General features: G+C 33.7%; 1 protein-coding gene across 1 annotated transcript in view; it reads right to left on the bottom strand.

The window, feature by feature from the left end:
* The window catches only part of chp1 (calcineurin-like EF-hand protein 1), a 32,408-nt gene extending 11,613 nt beyond the window's left edge, over positions 1–20,795 (bottom strand). Inside the window, exons 1-4 of the mRNA XM_056470707.1 lie at positions 20,496–20,795; positions 11,989–12,061; positions 5,759–5,839; positions 237–364 (exon numbers count right to left, since the gene is read on the bottom strand). Of these exons, the coding sequence (XP_056326682.1) occupies positions 237–364; positions 5,759–5,839; positions 11,989–12,061; positions 20,496–20,562 (349 nt within the window). The 5' untranslated portion in view covers positions 20,563–20,795. The remainder of the gene's footprint in view (positions 1–236; positions 365–5,758; positions 5,840–11,988; positions 12,062–20,495) is intronic.
* Positions 20,796–21,238: the final 443 nt, after the last annotated feature.

Here is a 21,238-nt window from a genome sequence, read left to right as displayed (position 1 = left end):
GGACAAAACAAATAAGTTATTTAAACGATTATGTTTAAAAATGTCTTTTCTACTTTAAACAGCACTTGGGAAATATATGAAGGATTAACATTTCACAAGAGGGGTAATAATTTGGACATAAACTGTATATGATTTTAGTAAGTTGAACCTCCATTGCCTTTTAATCAAAGGATGTGTGTTTGACTGCTTAAACAAACACTCAGTATCAATATAAGAGCTGTTTTTGCTGAACTCACAGAGCAGTTTGTTGGTTCTGCTGTTGAGCGGCTCTCCTGAAGTCAGGTCTTTGTTCTTCTCATTGTCCTCCACAGGTCGGAAATGAGCCAGAGTCCTCATGAAGCCCCTGAAGTTCACCTGATCCTCACTGAGACACAAACACACAGCTTATTAAAATGTTGGCTGATCCACAATAGAAAAAAAAATAATAAAACATTCGCAATTAAGAGACTTCATTACGTTGATTTGGTTAAGTAGGCAAGTTATTGGATAACTGTGGTTTGTTCTGTAGCCAATTGAAAAAAATTTGTTCTTAAGGGGGCTAATATTTACATTAAAATACTTTTTAAAATGCTCTATTTCTAATGGCTCTATAGCTAAATATTTATCATTTCAGAGTATGGCTCTGAAGACAAACTAAAAGACTTGAAGAAAAAAAATACTACTGGAAATACAAGGGCTAGGCGATTTAGCCTAAAATTAAAACCTCGTTTAAATGAACATTTTAACTCGATTATGATTGATGAATAATTATTTAATTTATTAGAATATTTTGCCCTTATTGTTTACGGACAGGTTTTGTACAGTTAATATGCTCACATATTACAAGTAGAGATTTCTAAATGAAGGGGGCATTACTTGATTTTAACGTAATTAAAGGAAACACACACAATCTATCATCAATCAGTCCCTCCAGGATTTCGCAGGACTTTTTTTCAGAATTTTGCGGCCTAGAATTACTGATTTTGTTGTGGCTTTATTTAAAACTTGCAGCACTATTTGCGGGCTTTATGTTGATTTGCTGTAAAAAATGATACCACAGACAAAAGTCTTTATTATTTATATTTTTTATAACTTCTAGACCCAGACACTGGATTCTGTGACTTAAATTTTAAGGATACTGTATGTTTAAAAAAAATCTTGTATTCATATTTAAATTGTGTGTGCACAACAGCGCAAAGATCAAAATCCAATGAATCAATGCACAGGTGGTCTCTCATGAAGGCCATCCCGGTAATAAATAAAAAAAAATGCTGTTTTTACATACTGTACAGTTGAAGTCAAAATGATTTTTTTTTTAGTTTAACTGAGCAAATAATTTTTCTTTGTATTTCCTATAATATGTTTTCTTCTGGAGAAAATTAATTAAATGTATTTGTTTTTATTTTGTCTAGAATAAAAGCAGTTTTACATAAAAAACATTTTAAAGTCAATATTAATAACCCCTTTAAGCAAAATAAATGTTTTCGATTGTCTACATAACAAACCATCATTATACAATGACTTGCCTAGTGCATCTAACTTGCCTAATTAACCTAGTTAAGCCTTTAAATGTCACTTAAAGCTGAATACTAGTATCTTGAAAATATCAAGTAAAATATGGTGTACTGTCATCATGGCAAAGATAAAAGAAATCAGTTATTAGAACTACATGTTTAGATATGTTTTGGGGGTGGGGGGGGTTGAATTGAAAAAATAAGGATCTGTGAAAGAGCCGTGAATCAGGTAAAGCACACGCTGCTTTCTGCTCTGCTATTCAATGTGCCATGAAAGAGGCCATGCCTGTGCTGTGCCTGCAACAAGTCTTTAACCGATTTCACTTTTCTTTGGCAGTAATATTTTCAGGTAAATGTGAATTTGTATGTTTACTCGTATTTAACGTGCGCTGTCGTCTTCTTATAGTTTAATGCTGGGTTACAGACCAGAGTAAAGGTGTATATACTGCCACCTATAATCATAACGCGTGAAAAATCATGGATTAGTGAGGGTTGTTTGCGTCCACATGGCCTTTGTTTTGGGTGATTGTGTCGTGATGACCTCAGAAAGTCTAGAACTCGAATTTGCAGAAAAACTTTGCAGCATTTCAGAAAAAATGTGAGATCCACAAAATTTTGTGGAGTTTGCTTGATTTCGCGATACATTCAGCAATTATTTATTAAACATCAACGTTGACCAACAGAAATTAAAACACACATTGCCTAATACAAACAGTCACTTTTAAAAAGTGAAAGTAACATGCACCTTTGGAAACAAAATTATTATAATTATATAAATAATTATCTTCAGTATCTCTTCTAAATAAAATAACTCTTGTATATCCTCTACATAATATTTTAAACATTGCATTTCTAGCATCTTCTGAAAACTAATATTTTAATATAAAATTTATAATTTTAACGTAATGGGAAATACGGCGTCTCAAGGCACAGCTTCCAATCATCGTCAATGAGGTGCGAAATAAGGCTCAACAATGGGTCCATCATCCTACTTGACCAGAGATCAGATGTGGCTGCAGAAGTATCAATCAAGGCGTAACACAGCAGGAACACGTGACGCAGTATGAAAAGAAATCGACCTGGAAAAACAAAATTGACCTGGAAAAATTTGATCGATTATAGGCTCTTAAAAGTCTTAATGTCCTAGAAACTACTGTGTTATTTCCTAGCTCCATTAAACAGCACTTGAGAAATTTTTTAGAGAAAAAAAAAAAAAAAAAAAAAAAAAAAAAAAAAGTATACAATTTTTACAAGAGGGCTAATAGTTTTGCCTTCAACCATGTAAAGAAATCGTCAGCGCAATAGCCTAGTGGTTAGTGCGCCGACATATGGTGCAGTAGCACATCAGGTCGTCCCGAGTTCGAATCCCAGCTCGAGGACATTTCCCAATCCTACCAACCTCTCTCTCTCCCACTCCGTTTCCTGTCTTAATACTGTCCTATCTAATAAAAGGCAAAAAGGCCAAAAATAAATCTTAAAAAAAAATAAATAAATAAATAAAAAAAAAAACATGTATAAAAGTCTCTAACTTCAAATATCTGGAATGGATTTTTCCATTATTGCGTAATACTCCAGAAATTGACCTGTGACTTCTCTACAGTGCTGCTCCAGACAAGTGCTTGAGTCCTAGACAGAATGCTTTACAGTGTTTTTTACTGACATTCCCACAAGAAAGTGACACAAGATCCAAAAAAATCCTGAGGAAACCAGCAGGCCATGTGACACCACCCACAGACTGTGTGTTTTCAGTCAGTGATGATATAGTTTGCAGAAGTTAAAAACATGTTGTATAATACAATGACATAATCGCAGAAAAAAAATACAAAAAGTCACACAAACGTCAATAAACTGATACAGAAAGTGTCCATCTGAGAAATCCAGGCAAATAGTATGCAAGAATTCCTTTAGAAACCAAGAAGAAGAAAATATTTCAGATGCTAAAACCACAAATTGACATATTGTGACAGTATATTTAATCACCTTCTGTCACACAATTATTTTAAATAATTTAAACATTGACAACATATTAATTACAAGTATCTATTTTAAATGCATCATATAGAGAGAGCTATGGGAACATTAAGAGACCACTTTAAAATCCTCAGTTGCTCTTGATCAGTGTTGGGTATGTTACTTAAAAAAATAATAATTAAATACTAATTACATAATTTCACTTGTATTTAAATTGCATTTTTAATTACTATGTTGGAAAAGTAACTCAGTAACTCATAATCACTCGACTCAACGCCTAAATGCACTACATATAAATCTCAATACTGGATAGACGATAGAAATTAAACTTGAGCCAGACAGGACCTTTTAGCTTTATTATAAAATGTAACACTAAGAATAATAAACATTATCTATATTAAAACACAAAACATTTCAAAGCAATGACACAATATTTCATGCATATCATATATTGACATGCATTTCTGACTCAGTTCATTGTTTCTCAAGCTTGTTTAATCTACTTGATCAACTGCTCTGCTTTTCTTAATTGATTGATCCAAAACTGTTGACTTTATGAATGATATTTAATCAAGTACATTATAAGTAACTCATTATATTATCTGAAAATTAAAAGTCATCCCCCATTTTGCTTTTTCTGCCAAAAAAGTTACAGTAACTAGCTACTTTGTCACAAATTTCACCCAATATTGCTCTTATTATCTTAGGTAAGCACATCTTTTTTACTGTATTTATGAATTTAAAAAATGGACATAGGCCCTTGACCTTATTGGTCACATACGAGCAGACACAACCTTTGTAATCTTTTGTCTTGAGACTTCTGGTCTCATTCACTCTAAAAACAGCTTGTTATGCTGCTTGATGTTGCAAACAGATTGTTTTTTTTCTTATTATTACTCTTATTTTTTATGTATATTGATGAACACACTTTCATGTAAAGCAAGTAGTTTGATCATTTTCTGCCTTTTATTAGTGCCATCTATTTCTCCCACAGGCAATTGAATTACAATTTCTAAAACAATCACAAAAATCAGATTATCTCTGCATTGCAGAATAATATAACAATATTATTATTACTAATATTATTAATAGAGACGGAGCACAACACATCATAATATGAAGGCCACACCGACCAGGGGGAAAAAATATAATAACAAAAACTCTATTGCTCTATTTCTTATGGCTCTAGAGCCAAATATTTCTAGTATGGCTATGAAGCCAAACTAAATGAAAGAAGACTTTCCTGAAGAAAAAGAAATATTATAGGAACTATAAGGGCTGGGCATTTAGCCTAAAATCAAAGCATTGTACCATAACTCGATTAATAAATGATTATTTTATTAATATTTTTCCCTGTAGAGTTCACTGGCAGCTATTGTACAGTAAATATGCTCACAAGCGAGTTATTCCAAGTGAGAGACAAGTGAGAGATTTCTGAACGAAGGGGGCATTACTTGATTTTAACGTAATTGAAAGAAACATACACAATCTATTATCAATCAGCCCCTCCCGGATTTCGCAGGACTTCTTCTGAATTTTGCGGCCTAAAATGACTAATTTTGTTGTGGCTATACTTAAAACTTCCGGCACTATTCGCTGGCTTTTTATGTTGATTTGCTGTAAAAAATGATACCACAGATAAGTCTTATTTATTTATTTATTTATATATATATATATATATCCTTTAAGTTACAGAACCCAATGTCTTGGTCTAGGAGTAATATATATATATATTACTCCTAGACCAAGACATTGGGTTCTGTAACTTAAATTTAAAGGATACTGTATGTATACTGGAAATCATAAATCATAAATAATAAATATCATAAATAATAAATATAATAAATAACAAAAACAAAATGTCTGTGACAAGGTAAACAGACAGTAAACAAACTAAAAAACTCAAAACTCTGGTTTTATAAGCCATGGACCCATTTAATGACATAAAAGCAAGGTTAAGCTTATAATATTAAAAAAACTACTGTTATACTTGCAGGAATGAACCGTAATTTGCGAGAGGAAACCTTTTAAAAACAACTGTAAATCATGAATCCAAAAAAACTCTCTTAATGTTTTCCATAGCTGCAAGCCATAGTGTTTGGTATCGCAATACTTCAGTTAGTAAAGTATTGTAAGATGATTACACCATTATTAAAATAACCCTACAAGCAGACAAAAAATAATAATAGAATGAACCCAATCTTCACGTACAAGATAAACGCAGCATACACACTGGATACTGTACACTGGTGCAATAAAAACCAACAGATCTGTTAGCTTTAAGATGTTCTCACCCCTCTGGGAAGAAGGCATTGATTATCCGATCGCCGAGAGGATTTATAGCCAACTCAGGAATCCTCTGGAAGTCTTCACGGCTAAGAGAAAGAGACAGAGAGAGAAATAGAGTTTATTATTATTGTATTATTACTTAAAAAATGATTATGATACATACAACTCAACATCCAGGTTTCTTCACTAACCGCATCCGTTTAATGTTCATCATTTTTTATTATTATTATTTTATTTTTTTCAGATTTATTTTGTGTTGTCACATGTCACTTTATGTACACTGGAAGCTTCTGTAGCCAAAACAAAGTCCTTGTGTGTGTGAAGCACACTTGGCAATAAAACTGATTCTGATGATTTTTTTTTAACTCACTACTATTTTGTTTTCATATATTCCACAGTATTAAATGCTTCAGTGAAACATTTGCCACTTCAATAAAGCCACTCCAAATAAAGGTCGATTAGTGAGAGAGAGGTTATTGTCTACGTTTTAGATAAGTTACATAAAATGAGTACAAAACATCTCAATATTAAATCAAGTCTAATGTAACATCTCATCCAGAAAACATTCATCAATATTTTCTGTATGAAAGAACACATTTCTAAAAATAGTAACAAAAACAAGTGTTTTTCTTATAAAAATGGGTCACACTTCACAATAATGTTCCATTAGTCAATGTATTTAATTAAAACAGTTTTGTGAGTGAACAAAACGTCCATTGCATTTATTATATCATAGTTATGCTTGTTAATGCACAAACAATTAGTAAACACACAGAGTTAACAAGAACTTATGAATTATGACCTTTATTTTCATTAATGTTGACAAAGATAAATGAATACTATAATAAATGTATTGTTAGGGGTGGCGCGGTGGGTAGAGCTGTTGCCTTACAGCAAGAAGGTCACTGGTTCGAGCCTCGGCTGGGTCAGTTGGCATGAATTGGGTAAGCTAAATTATCCATAGTGTATGAGTGTGAATAAGTGTTTGGGTGTTTCCCAATGATGGGTTGCAGCTGGAAATGAATCGGCTGTGTATGTTGGATTCATTAGTGGGTCATTCCACTGTGGCAACCCCTGATTAATAAAAGGGACTAAGCCGAAAAAGAAAATGAATGAATGAATGAATATATTGCTGATAATAGTAAATACATTAATGGAACATTATTATATAGTGTTACCCAAAAACATCACTACATGAATTAAGGTAAATGCACATCAGTAACACTTTAGTTTATGTAATAATTCTCACTGTTAACTGGTGGCTTATTATTAGCCTATTATTAAGATACTCGTTGTTTATTAATACTTATAAAAGTACATATTCATGATCTTATTCTACAAATCTAATCGTACCCAATAGCCAAACCCAACTACTACCTCTCATTTGTATCTTTAATCTTCACCAGCACATGTACCTGTTTTTTAGAAAGTAATTCCGTCATTCTGAGTTCATAACAGACCAAAAGGTGATGATAATAGTTAAACATGGCAGTTTGCTCAGGTTGCTGAAGGAATCATTTGCTGCTTTGTTTTTTCGTGCTTCACTTTTGTGTTTGTCTGTTTCTGAAAGGATCGGATGTCAGAAGCACTTCAATAATCACGCGCAGGTTATTATCATCTGCTCACGAAGTTTGTTATTTCAGATATTTCAGACGCGCTGCGACCTCTCTGGAGAAAGTGAAACCGCTCGCGCTTCAGACAGGCTTGTAAAACAAAAACAGGACACACCAGATTTTGTTCTTGGCATTGTGGCTGTTCGTCAAGACGATGACAAGGTTCGTTTCAGCTCGGGTCAACCATGTCTTGTTATTATATGTATATATTATTATGGTGTAATGTCTCGGTTGTGTTTTTTTAAAATGGTGGTTCCTTTGTTTTCATTCTCTTGCTTGTGTATGCGCTAGTGACGTATCTCTGTAAACCGATAGCATTCAGTTGTGCGTCTTGCTCCGCCTTTTGGTACCCTTTTGTCATGCTAGGAACCATTTGCAAAGTGTGTCCAAAAAGTGGTACGGTACAGTTCACTTTTAAATGGCCGTAAAAGCGTACCGAACTGAACTATTCCACTCAGTGGAAACGGGTCAAAAGGGTACTCAAAAAGTGGTACAGTATGGTTCGCTTGTAAGTACCTTTTGACAGTTGAAACGGCCATAAAAGCGTACTGAACTGTACCACTCAGTGGAAAAGGGCCAAAAAGTGGTATGGTACGATTCGCTTTAAGGTACCTTTTGACAGTGGAAACGGACATAAGTGCGCACCGAACCATTAATAACTATTAATAAGCAGCAAATTAGAAGTTTGAGGCAAAATTCATAGTTAAAAGTTTGTTAATAGCAAAAACTGTACCTTAAAATTGAGACCAATTTATGATTTATTTTCAAACCCAACTTTACTTCAACAGTTTTTCAATATATTTCACCAAAAACTGAACTCATTTTTGGAGCAATAGAAGTGCCGTTCATTTTCAAGCAGACATCCAGACATTTTTAAGCTTTTCATCCAGACAGACATCATCTGTTAAAACACTTGACCTGTTTTGCTTGTTTTCAGGGCGTCTTTCTTTGAGCATGTTGTGTCCAGTGGGGTTTTGTATTTAGTTTCATTTGGTATTCAGTTAGTGGACATAATTTCTATTATTTTACCATGGATCCTCTCTAAGATAAAAGTCTTCGATATAAAAAAATATGCATAGGCTTCCTAAAATAACTTATTTTTTTCGTTGCATGATTTATGTAACTTTCTTGACCCCTAAGACCAAGATTGAGCAGAATATTCTTCAGTCTCTCTCTCTCTGTGTGCTCTTGGATTGACATTGAGTAAAGTAGTATGTAATAAAGCTGTGCCTCTCAGTGAAGCCCATCCCTGATACTGAGAAAACTGTTTGTTTGTGCTTGTTAAAAGGATACCTTGACGTCGAACCTTTTATTGTTCATGTAGTAAATGCTGTTATGAGTAATAATAAAGTGATTATTGCGGAGGCAGTGTAATTAGACCCATAATCCCATTATAATAATGAAAAAGCAGGATTAATTTGGAGAGTAACCTTCTTGGGGACAAAGAAAGTTGTGTAGTCTCTGATAACCTCTACTCACAGTCACAACACACAGACATATACACACAGATATCTGACACTATTTATTGTCCAAACACAAGAGAAACTCTCTCTAATCTCGGTCTGACGGATGTTTGGGGTAATAACAAATGCAGCAGGTCACCATCACAGTATTAAAAAAAACTCCCAACTAACCATATCGCTGAATATGTTTGTTGAACTAACCATCATGTCAGCTGGTTTTACACCACAGAGGATGTTGTCATTAAAAACAATCTTTAATAAGAAAGAACAGCCTGTGACAGCACTCAGTGTATTATGGTAAACAGAGCGAGTTCAGTTTTACAAGACAAGTTACAGGAATCACACGAAATACTTCATAAGTGTCCCTTTTCAAGTTGCAGTTGAGTTATTACACACAAAAATAAGACTATTGTTGCTTGTTCAAACTACTTACTTAAAATAAGGTGAAATAACACAATTCTTAAGGGTTTTTGGGAACACCTAATTGTTTTAATGTCCAATCTACTTACATTTGTAAAAATAATTACGATAACTTGACCAATTTGTGTTGGGACAACATGAAGGAATTGTGCGGATCTCAGCTTTTTTTACAGTGTATAATACACACCTGTTCCCATTTTTGGGGTCAGTGAAGGTAAATATGTTAATGATATTTTTAAATACACTTTTAGATTTCATTTTACAAATAGGGTTGATATTTTAGTAATTTCTAATAATATTACATGACGATTTTTTTTTTTTTTACCAATATTTTCTTAAACATCTACGTTTTTAAATATCATATCAGATATATGGGTTGTTGCTAGATTGGATATTGTTGCGGCCGGAAGTTAACGAGAATAATTTAAACTATTTATTAAATTTCCCCATTTATTGTATTTTACCCCCACCCCAAACCTAAACCCAACCGTCAAAGTAACATAAAAACAGTAGTTGTACAGAGTATTATTTATGCTATCTATTAAATTACTCAATAAATTGTATTTTTTTAACGCCTACTCTCACCCCAGCCTTCACAGTACTGTAAAAATATTAATTATTGTTATATAGTGTCATAAAAAAATGCTACTATAATTGATGTACATAATCGCACTTCTGGCCGGCCACGTATCCAATCTAGACTTTGGCAGATATTTTTTATTTAAAGCCATATCAGCAATAAAGGCTATTTTCATGGCAAAAGCAACTCGTTAAATAGAAATGCAATAATAGCCACTAACAAACAAACACAAGATAAATTAGGTCCAATAAAAATGAGAAAACTTTTCATGGTAAAACTTTGCTGAATCTCTCTTTAAGCGAGTTTGATTCATAAATAAAATCTTCTGAAGTCATTTAAAGAGTGACAGTCCAAGAAAAGATAGTTTAAAGTAAGAGAAATGTTTGCATTACAAATCACTTAGTGGGAGCTTTATCTTTAGCAAAAAAATAAAATAAAATCACAAGTCAGTCTTGTATGTCCAATACGACAAACCATAGGACAAGAATCAGGATCAAATCTAGTCTTAAAAGGTATTGAAAACCTGTTTGAAAGTCCAAAGTGCTTTTCATACAATTTATGATTCTTCCATGTAATACACTCCTTTTGCAAGATGTAAATGGCATGGTTTGTAGCTATTTTCAGACCAGTATTTAGTCGAATGAGTTTCCACCATTTACTCATCCACGAAAGTAATGGAGTAAATTAAAGAGAACGTAAAGAGGCTGAATAGATGAGGCTGGTTCTTTATCCTCGCGCTGCAGATGGTCTGTTTAACTGTTTTCTTGCTAGCGTTCGGTTTTCCCCACTTACTATGTCCACCATGTAAATATAATTGCACCATAGTGCTACACAACTGACTCTTAAAGGGAATGGGAGATGATACCCTGATTGGTTTAATGCAGGTTATGCTCAAAACACAGCCAGAACTCTTTAAGAGGATAAGCACAACCTTGTTAGACCATGCGCCAGGGCGCAGACTGTATTTTTCCATCCTTAAAGTAGAAAAAGTGGATTCGGACACACCCTTAATGCTTTTGCGACATGCGCTTTAGACTTTGCACCTAGATATAAATAGAGTCCTAATAATTTTTTTTATAGTTTTGCAAGATACTCCGATATGCAAATGTATAGGTCAATTAACCAATCATTAATTTAACATGCTTCAAGTGTAATATGATGCATAAATGAAAAGTACGATGGCGATGTCTTTACAGTGCATTACAGGTTTCCAACATTTTTCAAAATATCTTCTTTTGTGTTTAACACGAGAAAGAATCTCATAAAAGTTTGAAACAAGGGGGAGTAAATAATAACAATTTTCATTTTTGGGTGAAGGATCCCATTAAGTTATTTCTTAGCAATGATATTACTATTTAAAAGTTACGTTTATATATTTACAGTACAAAAAATATTCACAGAAAATGATCTTTAACAATTGAATGATTTTTGATATGGGACAAAATTGTTGATTTTTTTTTGTTTATATAATGTATTTTGGGATATTGCTAAAAATATACCCATGCAACATAAGACAGAAAAAAATTCTTAGTAAAATCTTGGGTTGAATACAAAAAAAGTGAGTGTAGTTTATATATAATCTTTCCGCTTTAATTAAAATCAATTATATATTTCTTACCATCCAAAGCCCACCAATATAACAGCGCACATTGAAATACTACTGCCACATTTACCAGTAAACATTAACCACCATCTCTGCGCTCAGGTTTTCATTACTTTATTCATCTTCCTTATAACAACCTTTCATTGATAATAATCATGACGTGTACAGAGGTCAGTGCTGCAGCAAGGAGACACAGAGGACATTACGCAAACCACTCTGACAAAGCTTTATAACTGTCCCTGAGCTCTTAAACACTGGATATTATCAATAAAAGTCCTATTTTTAGCAGTGTAACAGGAAAAAACTCTTTCCTCACAGTAAAAACTCAAACATTGTGCTAGTTATTACTTAACATATTAACTTCAAGAACCTGAGGCTGGTGTGAATGTTTAGCAGAGCACAAAAAACCCCATTCATACGATGCATTTTAATTAAAATCCAACATACAGACCTAACTGAATTGCTTGTGTAATACTTGATTCCTCACCGGCCAAAGGTGTTGCAACATCACACTGTTAAAGTACATTATTACTCAACTCGTGTGTGTTTTTTGTACCTTAGTCCTCCGTTTTCTCCTTTGTCCAGACTGTGAAAGCGGCTGTAGAGACGAGTGATCTGACTGTGCGAGACTGAAACACACACACACACACACACACAATTCAGTGAACATTAAAGTCACGGATGGGGTCATCAGACTGACAGAACTGGTTTAATGTTTCTCTGAAAGAACAAACACACAGTGATTTCTCAAGCCTAACTAGAGATAATAAGAGGTGTACTGTATAACATAAGAAAGTTCTTAACAATTTGAGGTTGGTGTAGAGAGGATTTGCAAAACAATTTTAGATGCTTAAATGTTGAAACAAACCTGGTCTTGATACTTTGTAATTTAGTGAATTTGTTTAAGTCTTTCACATGATATTAGGCTAAATTGTTTTCACATATTTTTTATACATATAAAAAATACTAAACAAAAAATACCATTAAAGATGTGTGTGTGTGTGTGTGTGTGTGTGTGTATATGTATGTGTATATATGTATGTGTATATATATATATATATATATATATATATATATATATATATATATATATATATATATATATATATATATATATATATATATATAAAATATTTTCTTGGAAACCATCTGACATCAAGTAAGTTTAAGTTCTTACATTTTACTAGAACTATGTTAGGCTGCTTTGACACAATCTACATTGTAAAAAGTGCTCTATAAATGAACATGAATTGAATTTTATTGAAAGTAACACATATGGTATTAGTTTTATGGTATATCAATTTGTGTTGGGACAATATGAAGGAATTTAATTAGCTCATTAGTTTTAAAAATGCGAGTGGATTGAACATAAAACAATTAAGTTGTCCCCAAAAAGGAGTCAGGAATTGTGTTGTTTCAGCTCATTTTAAAGTTTAAACGCCCCTCACAAATCTCTCTTTTAAGTTCATATTTTTAATAGGAAGCTATACAATATTATATTTGTGCATATACATTAGATTAGTCAGTACTGAAGCCAAATCTGAAGCTTATCTAACAAAATGACTTACGATAACGGTACAAAAACTAGTACACCCAAAGTTATATGCTATAGAAAATATTAAATACAAAATTAAAAATTTTGTAGGTTGTAATACATTTTTGCAATATTTAGCTTGAATTTAAAACGCATTATCTTTCAATTCCTTAATATGTTTGAGGAGTAATATATTATTTTAAAGGGCACATATGGAGAAAAAAATCTACTTTTAAAGCTGTTTGGACAGACATGTGTGTAGGTATAGTGTATAGAGCGTCATATTGGGGTGATATAAACACACCCAGTCCTTTTTTTTCAATTTAACAATATAAAACCGGTGGACCAATTGAAGCAGTTTTCAGAGCGACTGCAACTTTACGTAGGAGTGCGGTCCCGCTGTCCACCAATATTGATTGACAGGCGCGTCATCATATCCTAAGTTTTGTTGTTTCACGTCCGCCATTTTTAGCGTGCGAGTCAAAGCAATGTCACTAAAGGAACATTCTAGCTCTATTTTTAGACGTAAGGCTCATTGGACTCAACACAAGATCAACATTCACCACATTATCGCTCTAATCGGAATTATTGTTTGTACCTTTAGGTAGGTTTGCAAATATGTGTACTTTTCATTGCGTCTACCGTAAACGTAAGCTGTTTGCATTTCTCGCAATCACAGAAGATTTCTGTGATCTTAACTAGGTGCAGCTGGAAAGTGTGAGCGCATTGCCTCACGTGCCCGCTCTGCGATGCGCAGCGCCGTGCATTTTAGAATTCTAAACATAGGTTTCTATCAGGGTACACACAACGGCGCTTTAAGTTGGCGGCTGTCCGCAGCGCCCAGCCACGATTCGGGACACCGAATTTCTGCCGCGCCACAGAGCATCATCTGAATAGTTTCATTTGAAATAACATCCGAATGTGCCTGTTTGAGTGCCGTGTCGCGGCTCTGGTGCCTAAGTCAAAGTTAATTCAGTGTGCGTGGTTATTAGTCTCAGTGTACAAGCTCGGCACTTTAAACTAGCACACAGTTGGCTGTAAAACTATTCACCTTATTCTCCGCGTACGAGCGAGCGCAGCCATTTGAATCATTTTGGCTCGAAACTTCCGGTCTCATTCACTTCCATTCATTTTTAAACGTTAAAAACAGCTCGTTTTGCTGCTTGGTGTTGCAAACTGATATTTTCTTATTATATTATTTTACTTTGTCTGTATTGTAATGCAAACACTTGTTTGTAGAGTAAGTAGTTTGACCGTTTTTTGCCATTTATTATTCCTAGTCATTTCTCCCATAGGCAACTGAATCAGAAGTTCTAAAACAATCGCAAAAACGCGCACACTTCCGCATTGAAGAATAAGGTCAATACAAAGACACAAATGATTTTGGACTCTGCTTGGTCTGTGTCCGAGTCGTACATGCACGGCTGAACGCTTGTCCTCTCACTCATGTTGCTTCTCTCTGTCTGCCTGTCTGTTGCAAACACAGAGCGGGAGCTCTTGGCTCCGCCCCTTTGTTACGTTGGGCGGGAAATCGTGAAGCAACACACCCCTAAAACAGCATGCTGTGTACACGTCCTCAAAATGACACTTTTAACACATTATAATAAAAAAAATCTGAATTGTGTTTTAAACTGAACCTAAACTGGCACGGTCAGAAGAACCATAATATTAATATTAAATCATAAACAAGGGGTAAATTATGTGCCCTTTAATAAATATTTCTGTTAAATAAATCTGTTTTGTTTAAATGCACCAAAATATATTGCCTATATTCACTGAGAAATGGATCAAAATATGAATTTTCAAAATGAGGCACAACAAATCGTAATAATAAATGTTTACAAAGTCCTGTAATACTTTCGAAAATCACGATTGCAATATATATATAAAATTCACTTTAATCTGTGATATGACTAAAGAGTGTTCATAAACGAATATCAATTCAATTTGAATTTATCAATTCAAATGAGTAGTGGCTTAGACCTGGAAACAGTATTTAATGCATCATGACTTAGCAAGCGGATTGAACAACAACTACTCTTGTCTTGTACAATTTTGATACCCGTTTTTGATCTCCTTCAAATGTTGACTACTGTATATATATGGATACTTCATTTCTATTTATTATTTTTCCATTACTTAAAGGTTATATGAAGGTTTATGTCTACAATTTGGACAGCATTTTAAAAAAAAGATACATTTTCATATTCTAAAAACAGTCTCAGTGCGGACAGAAAAATGTGTTTTTAAATGAAAATGTAAGTGTGATAAGAAAACTGGGACATCTGTTCAATAGAGTAAACCTATTCACCTTATTCTCCGCGTACGAGTGGGCGCAGCCATTTGAATCATTTTGGCTCAAAACATCCGGTCTCATTCACTTCCGTTCATTTTTAAGTGTAAAACAGCTCGTTTTGCTGCTTGGTGTTGCAAACTAATATTTTCTTATTATATTATTCTACTTTGTCTGTTTGTCGTGCAAACACTTGTTTGTAGAGTAAGTAGTTTGACCGTTTTTTGCTGTTTATTATTCCTAGTCATATCTCCCATAGGCAACTGAATCGGACATTCTAAAACAATCGCAAAAACGCGCACACTTCCGCATTGAAGAATAAGGTCAATAAGGTTATTTAAAAAAATGTTACGAAAACAAACTGCTTTCTTTCATTTCACCCCAGTAAAGCCAATCACTGACCACACCAGTGGAGCATCTTTCACAACAACTCCAACTTTGATGTAAATAAATGAAAATGCAATCACCCCGCCCTGACAAACGCAATCCCACAGGATAATACAGCAGCACATGTAGAGATGTTCAACCAAGAGTTAAAACAAACCACAAAGAAAAAGAAACAAGTGTGAAATCCAGTATTGGACCAGAGCACAACACCAGGCATTTACAAGACAGAAAGTGTGTGGCTTTAAAGGAATGTAGTAAAATCTGGGGATACAAACACAATAAATGGGGTCATGAAAACACATGCACAGAACCCTTGTGGTATAGAAATCTGGAAATATTAGCAGCTATTTAAAATTCAGTTGATTTAAAACCATTTCAAAAGACTGAACTTTGAGTTTGGTTAGTGTGGTCTGCAAAATAAAGACTAAAATGTAACCCATATATAGCTTCAGTAACGAATAAACCGTATCCCCAGACTATTTCTAGGTCTTGTGGGGGTGGACGTTTCTCCCTGCGGTTCATCTGTCCTGAAAGCGAAGGCAACAGAGACGGGAGAGATTGCAAAATGCTGCTTTTCTTGGCCTTCGCACCAACAATTATATAACGTCTGTAAACCTCCAATTACAGCTGCACAGGTGTAAACGGTGTTATTAAAATCTAATCATCCGGATCAGTGCAATGCAGACTAGCAAAACACTGACCTTGACTTCATAAACATATTATTACATACGTCTAACAATATTTAAAGGTCCCATTAAGCACTTTGAAATCTGCATTTATTATAAAAAATTTGATGTAATCACACTGAAACATTAAGAGAGGGGGCGGGACATATAGTAGCCCCTCCCAATTTATGAAAACAGCCAATGGCATTTTGTTTTATCACAGCTCTGGCAGTAAGAGTGGTTGAGCTCAAGGGCTTCAAATGAAAAGCAAATGAATAGCGTCTTAAAGGGGGTGGGGCATGCCAGATACTAGAGAGCATTTGGCTGGTCAGAGGTTGACGAGAAACTGAAGTATGAGTTAGTGTAAAAAAAATTGGTGGAAGTAATAAACCGCAAGTTTTTGATGATTATATTTTCTAAATGTTGATTTTTTTTCACCATTTTTAAGCATACTAGCTTATAAATATCCCTAAAACTAACATACTGATACTACCTAAAAAAAGTATTTTAATGTCACGGGGCCTTGAAATAAAAAGGTTTTTGCAACCTACCATGTATGCACTATCGTATTTCTAACTGCATGTGTTCAAATGAATTGGAATGATTATTTTGTTTGGCAATTTTTAAAGTAAAATTTACTGTAGAGGCCAAACATGATTTCCATATGAGATGCTGTACAACATTTGGGTCAATATGTGAGATGGATATTGGGACGAGGAAATAAATCTGTCTTTTAATAAACATGTATTATTATAACTTAATAATAGAACTGAAATGCTGTGCATAAACAAAAATCACTCTCAAGGCATAATTATACATGGTTTACATAGAGTTAGAAAATACTTATCAACATGACATCAATATGTTTGTGCAAAGAGAAAAGCATGAACTGTTACCACGTCTCCTCAAAAGTACATCACAGAAAATGGGTTTTAAGCATCAAAACAAATATGTAATAAAAGACTTATTTTATTTTCATCAAAAATATATATATATAATAATAATAATAAAATAATAATATTGTGTTTTTTTAAAGGGCTGGGCGATTTGGCCTAAAATCTAAATCTCGATTCATTAAACGATTTATTTATTTTTTTGCTCTATTAGTGACAGGTTTTGTACAGTAAATATGCTCAAATATTAGGTGAATGAAAGGTGCATTACTTGATTTTAAATTAATTAAAAGAAACACACTATCGACTATGATTATTTATTAAACATCAACGTTTAACAACTGAAATTAAAACACACATTGCCTAAAAAGAACAATTAAAAAGAACTAGGAAAAGTTTGATCAATTATAGGTTCTGAATGTCAATTTCGATTACTTTCAATTATTCTCCCAGCCCTAATAATTAATACATTTTCATAATTGGTTTTTCATATTAGTTAATATTTTTTTCCAAAAATGTGATTTGATTTGAGTAATTCGATATTTTCCAACCCAAAATTGAAGATAATATATTTTTACTTTGAGAACAACAACAGTTTATACACCAAAAAATCTTTTCAGACATATATCAGTCGCTATGCAGACCAAAAATTAATTCCTAATTAATTGTCATTTTGATTGTTTATACTTTGACACTCTCTTCAAAAACGTTTTACCCATTTTTCAGCAAAATGTTGATCATCTTTTAAAATATTATAAAATGTAAAATGGATGGACAGATGGATGGATAGATAGATAGACATGTGTTAATGTTGTTCTGAATGACGAAGCATTATTTAAGTCATACAATTTTTTTCACATATAACATTTTAAATAATTTAAGACATTTTAGTGCCATTAATTATACTTTATATGAAGGTAAATTCACTTTATCAAATTAAATCATCCCAAAACAGCTCGTCTTTGATTTATATATTCAACAGTATTAATGAATTAATTTTTATATCTGTCATGCAAGGACAATATTATTTTCTATCTTCCTTTTCACAATTAGCTGTAAAAACAAAACTATTTTAAGACTCAAATACACTAGCAGCTTCTGAAAACAACAGATGTCCATCTATTGCCCCTTAAAAGGATAGTTCACCCAAAAAATTTATTTGTCATGATTTACTCACCCTTTACTTGTTTCAAAGTTCTCTGAATTTCCCTCTTCCGTTGAACACAAATTAAGACATTTCGAACAATGTTTGAAACCTGCAACCAATGACTTCCATAATAGGGAAAATTAATATTATGGTAGTCAATGGTTGCATGTCTTCAGCTTTCTTTAAATACTGTCAGTATCAGTGTTCAACTGAAGAAAGAAACTAATTTTTGTGTTATCTATTTAACACACACACACACACACACACACACACACACACACACACACACACACACACACACACACACACACACACACACACTCTTATCACAACACATACAGAAAACTGTGGTCACTCAGTCAGTTTAGATCAGTAGTCATCAAACCCTGGCATTAAACCTCTACTAACAGCCTAGAGCTGAATCAGTCAATAATAAACCCTTTGAAGCACTAAAGGCTGCAAGGTTGATCTTAATCAAAAATATTTTTAACTATTGAGGTAAAGTCATTTTTATATTCGCACATTCAGACTTTTCGTTAATAATATAATTTCAGAAAAGTAATCTATACAAAATGTAAAAACAGGGAAATCATATTTGCAGCAAACGACTATCAAAATACAACATTGTTCACAGTCAATTAAATTGTGCTAATCAGTGTTGGGGTAACGCATTACTATTACGCGAATTATGTAATATTATTACTTATCCAAGTAATGAGTAAAGTAACATTAATATTTGAGTTACTTGTTTAAAAATGTAACTCAAGTTACTTTTTAGATTAATTCGCTATTAAAAATAATTTGCTGAATTAAAATGAGTGTAATAACGTTGAATCACACTCAACGAGAAAATGAGCTCCGCGTGGGAACAGACAGAATATTGTCATTATTTTAAACACATGGAAGAAAAGGTGATTGTAGTCTCAATGGACAGTGGTTTTACTGAACTAACAAGACAAACTAAGAGAAGTAGCAAACACATTGCTTTCAACTTTCATTAATCTGTATATACGGCATGTGTAGTGTCAGGAAGTTCTCAGAGGGAAACATTATTATAGTTTCTTTTTTATTCGTTTTTTTTATTAAAGGTAATAGGAGGTTATACAGTGTGTCATTAAATGCAGCGCTCCTTTATTAAGAAAAAAGGAAAAACACCCTGCAAGTTTTAAAAGAGATCAAGACTCGGACAGGAACAAAAAAAGTAACTCAAAAGTAAAGTAACGCATTACTTTCTATAAAAAGTAACTAAGTTAAACAATTAGTTGCTTTTTAGGGTAGTAACTCAATATTGTAATAGATTACTTTCAAAAGTAACTTTCCCCAAAACTGGTGCTAATTTTGTATCAATTCATACTTGTATGTAATTTCAGACCCAATATTCAAAGTAGCTTGGTAAACAATATAAAGAAGTTGTCAGTGCTGAGAAATGAACGAATTTGCGAATATAAAAGCAAATTTACCTCAATATTTGTACTTAAGCTAGTCGGAAATTGCATTTTAAATCTAGTGAAGGCAGAAAAGTGATAAAAAGAGAAAACAACCGAACATTTTCTTGTTTCTGAGGCCACAGAAACTAAAAGCACCCTTAAAAATAACCACAAACGGTTTAAAATAAGCTTTGAATGAAGTATACTAATATGTAACACCAGTGTTTCTCAACCCTGTTCCTGAAGGCACACCAACAGTACACATTTTCAACCTCTCCCTAATCAAACACACCTGAATCAACTCAGCAGAACATTAGAAAAGACCCCAAAACCTGACACGAATGGGTCAGATAAGGGAGACATACAAAATATGTACTGTTGGTGTGCCTCCAGGAACAGGGTTGGGAAACACTGCCATAAGACATGCAATACTTTCCAGAGTCCTTCATGTGTTTGAGACAGACAGCTTTATAATTCATAACGGCATGAAGTGTCATCATTATGACATATTCAAAGTAGCTTGGCAAACAATATAAAGTTGTCAGTGTTCAAAAATGAAGGAATGTGGAAATATAAAAACCAACTTTACCTCAATATTTTTTACTTAGGTTACTCTTAGTATTTCATCACGACATGAAGTGTCATCATCACGTTATAACCTCTGTGACGTCCACACAAACCAAACACACTATATAACGACACAAAGGTGATACTCACATCCAGTTTCTTTCTTAATTTCTTCAATGTCCTCTTCTCTGAGTAAAGATGAAGCTCTGGAGCCCATGACTGCTGAAGATCAGACCAGACAGCTCAAGCTAACATATGATATACACTTCTTATGACTGAACACTGAGCTCTAGAAAGCTGTCGGATGAACGGTCAGCTTTTCCAACGGTGGGTCCGGCGTACAAATCGGCCTGGCTATTGATTACAACGCAGATCAGACACGATCCTGGAGAAATCTGACTGAATATAGGAAGAGTTTGTGAGGCTAAGCTAAAGGCAGGTCGATTTGGGTCTCCGTGACGTCGGAAAATGGCGATTCGTTGTTTGCGAGTGACGTGGCCGTAAATAACGCGCTATGATTGGTCCGTGCGGGTGTCAGTCAAGTGGGTGGGGTTTACTGGTCCGGGCGTGCGCAATAGCTCCTGAGGGTGGTACAAAATACTTTATTACCTATCTTTGTTTTTATTAGTATTATCATTGATATATACAGGGGACAAGTGAAACAAGTATACAAGGGAATTAATACAAAAATTAAATACATTTAACTCAAGCATATTAATCCTATTTTTTCAGCTGTTGACGTTTTAAGAGCTGTAGGATTACTCTGTATTGAAGTCAGGGAATCATCAAAACATCTTTACAGTTTTCTACAGTCAGCATATATTTTGTGAATGTGGTACTTTTTAGATAACATGAGGATGTTAGTAATTTTGTCCATTTCCGATAATCCAAAG

This window comes from Danio aesculapii, chromosome 13, assembly GCF_903798145.1.
Source record: "Danio aesculapii chromosome 13, fDanAes4.1, whole genome shotgun sequence".
Classification (NCBI taxonomy): domain Eukaryota; kingdom Metazoa; phylum Chordata; class Actinopteri; order Cypriniformes; family Danionidae; genus Danio; species Danio aesculapii.
This window is presented reverse-complemented; position numbering and strand designations above follow the sequence as displayed.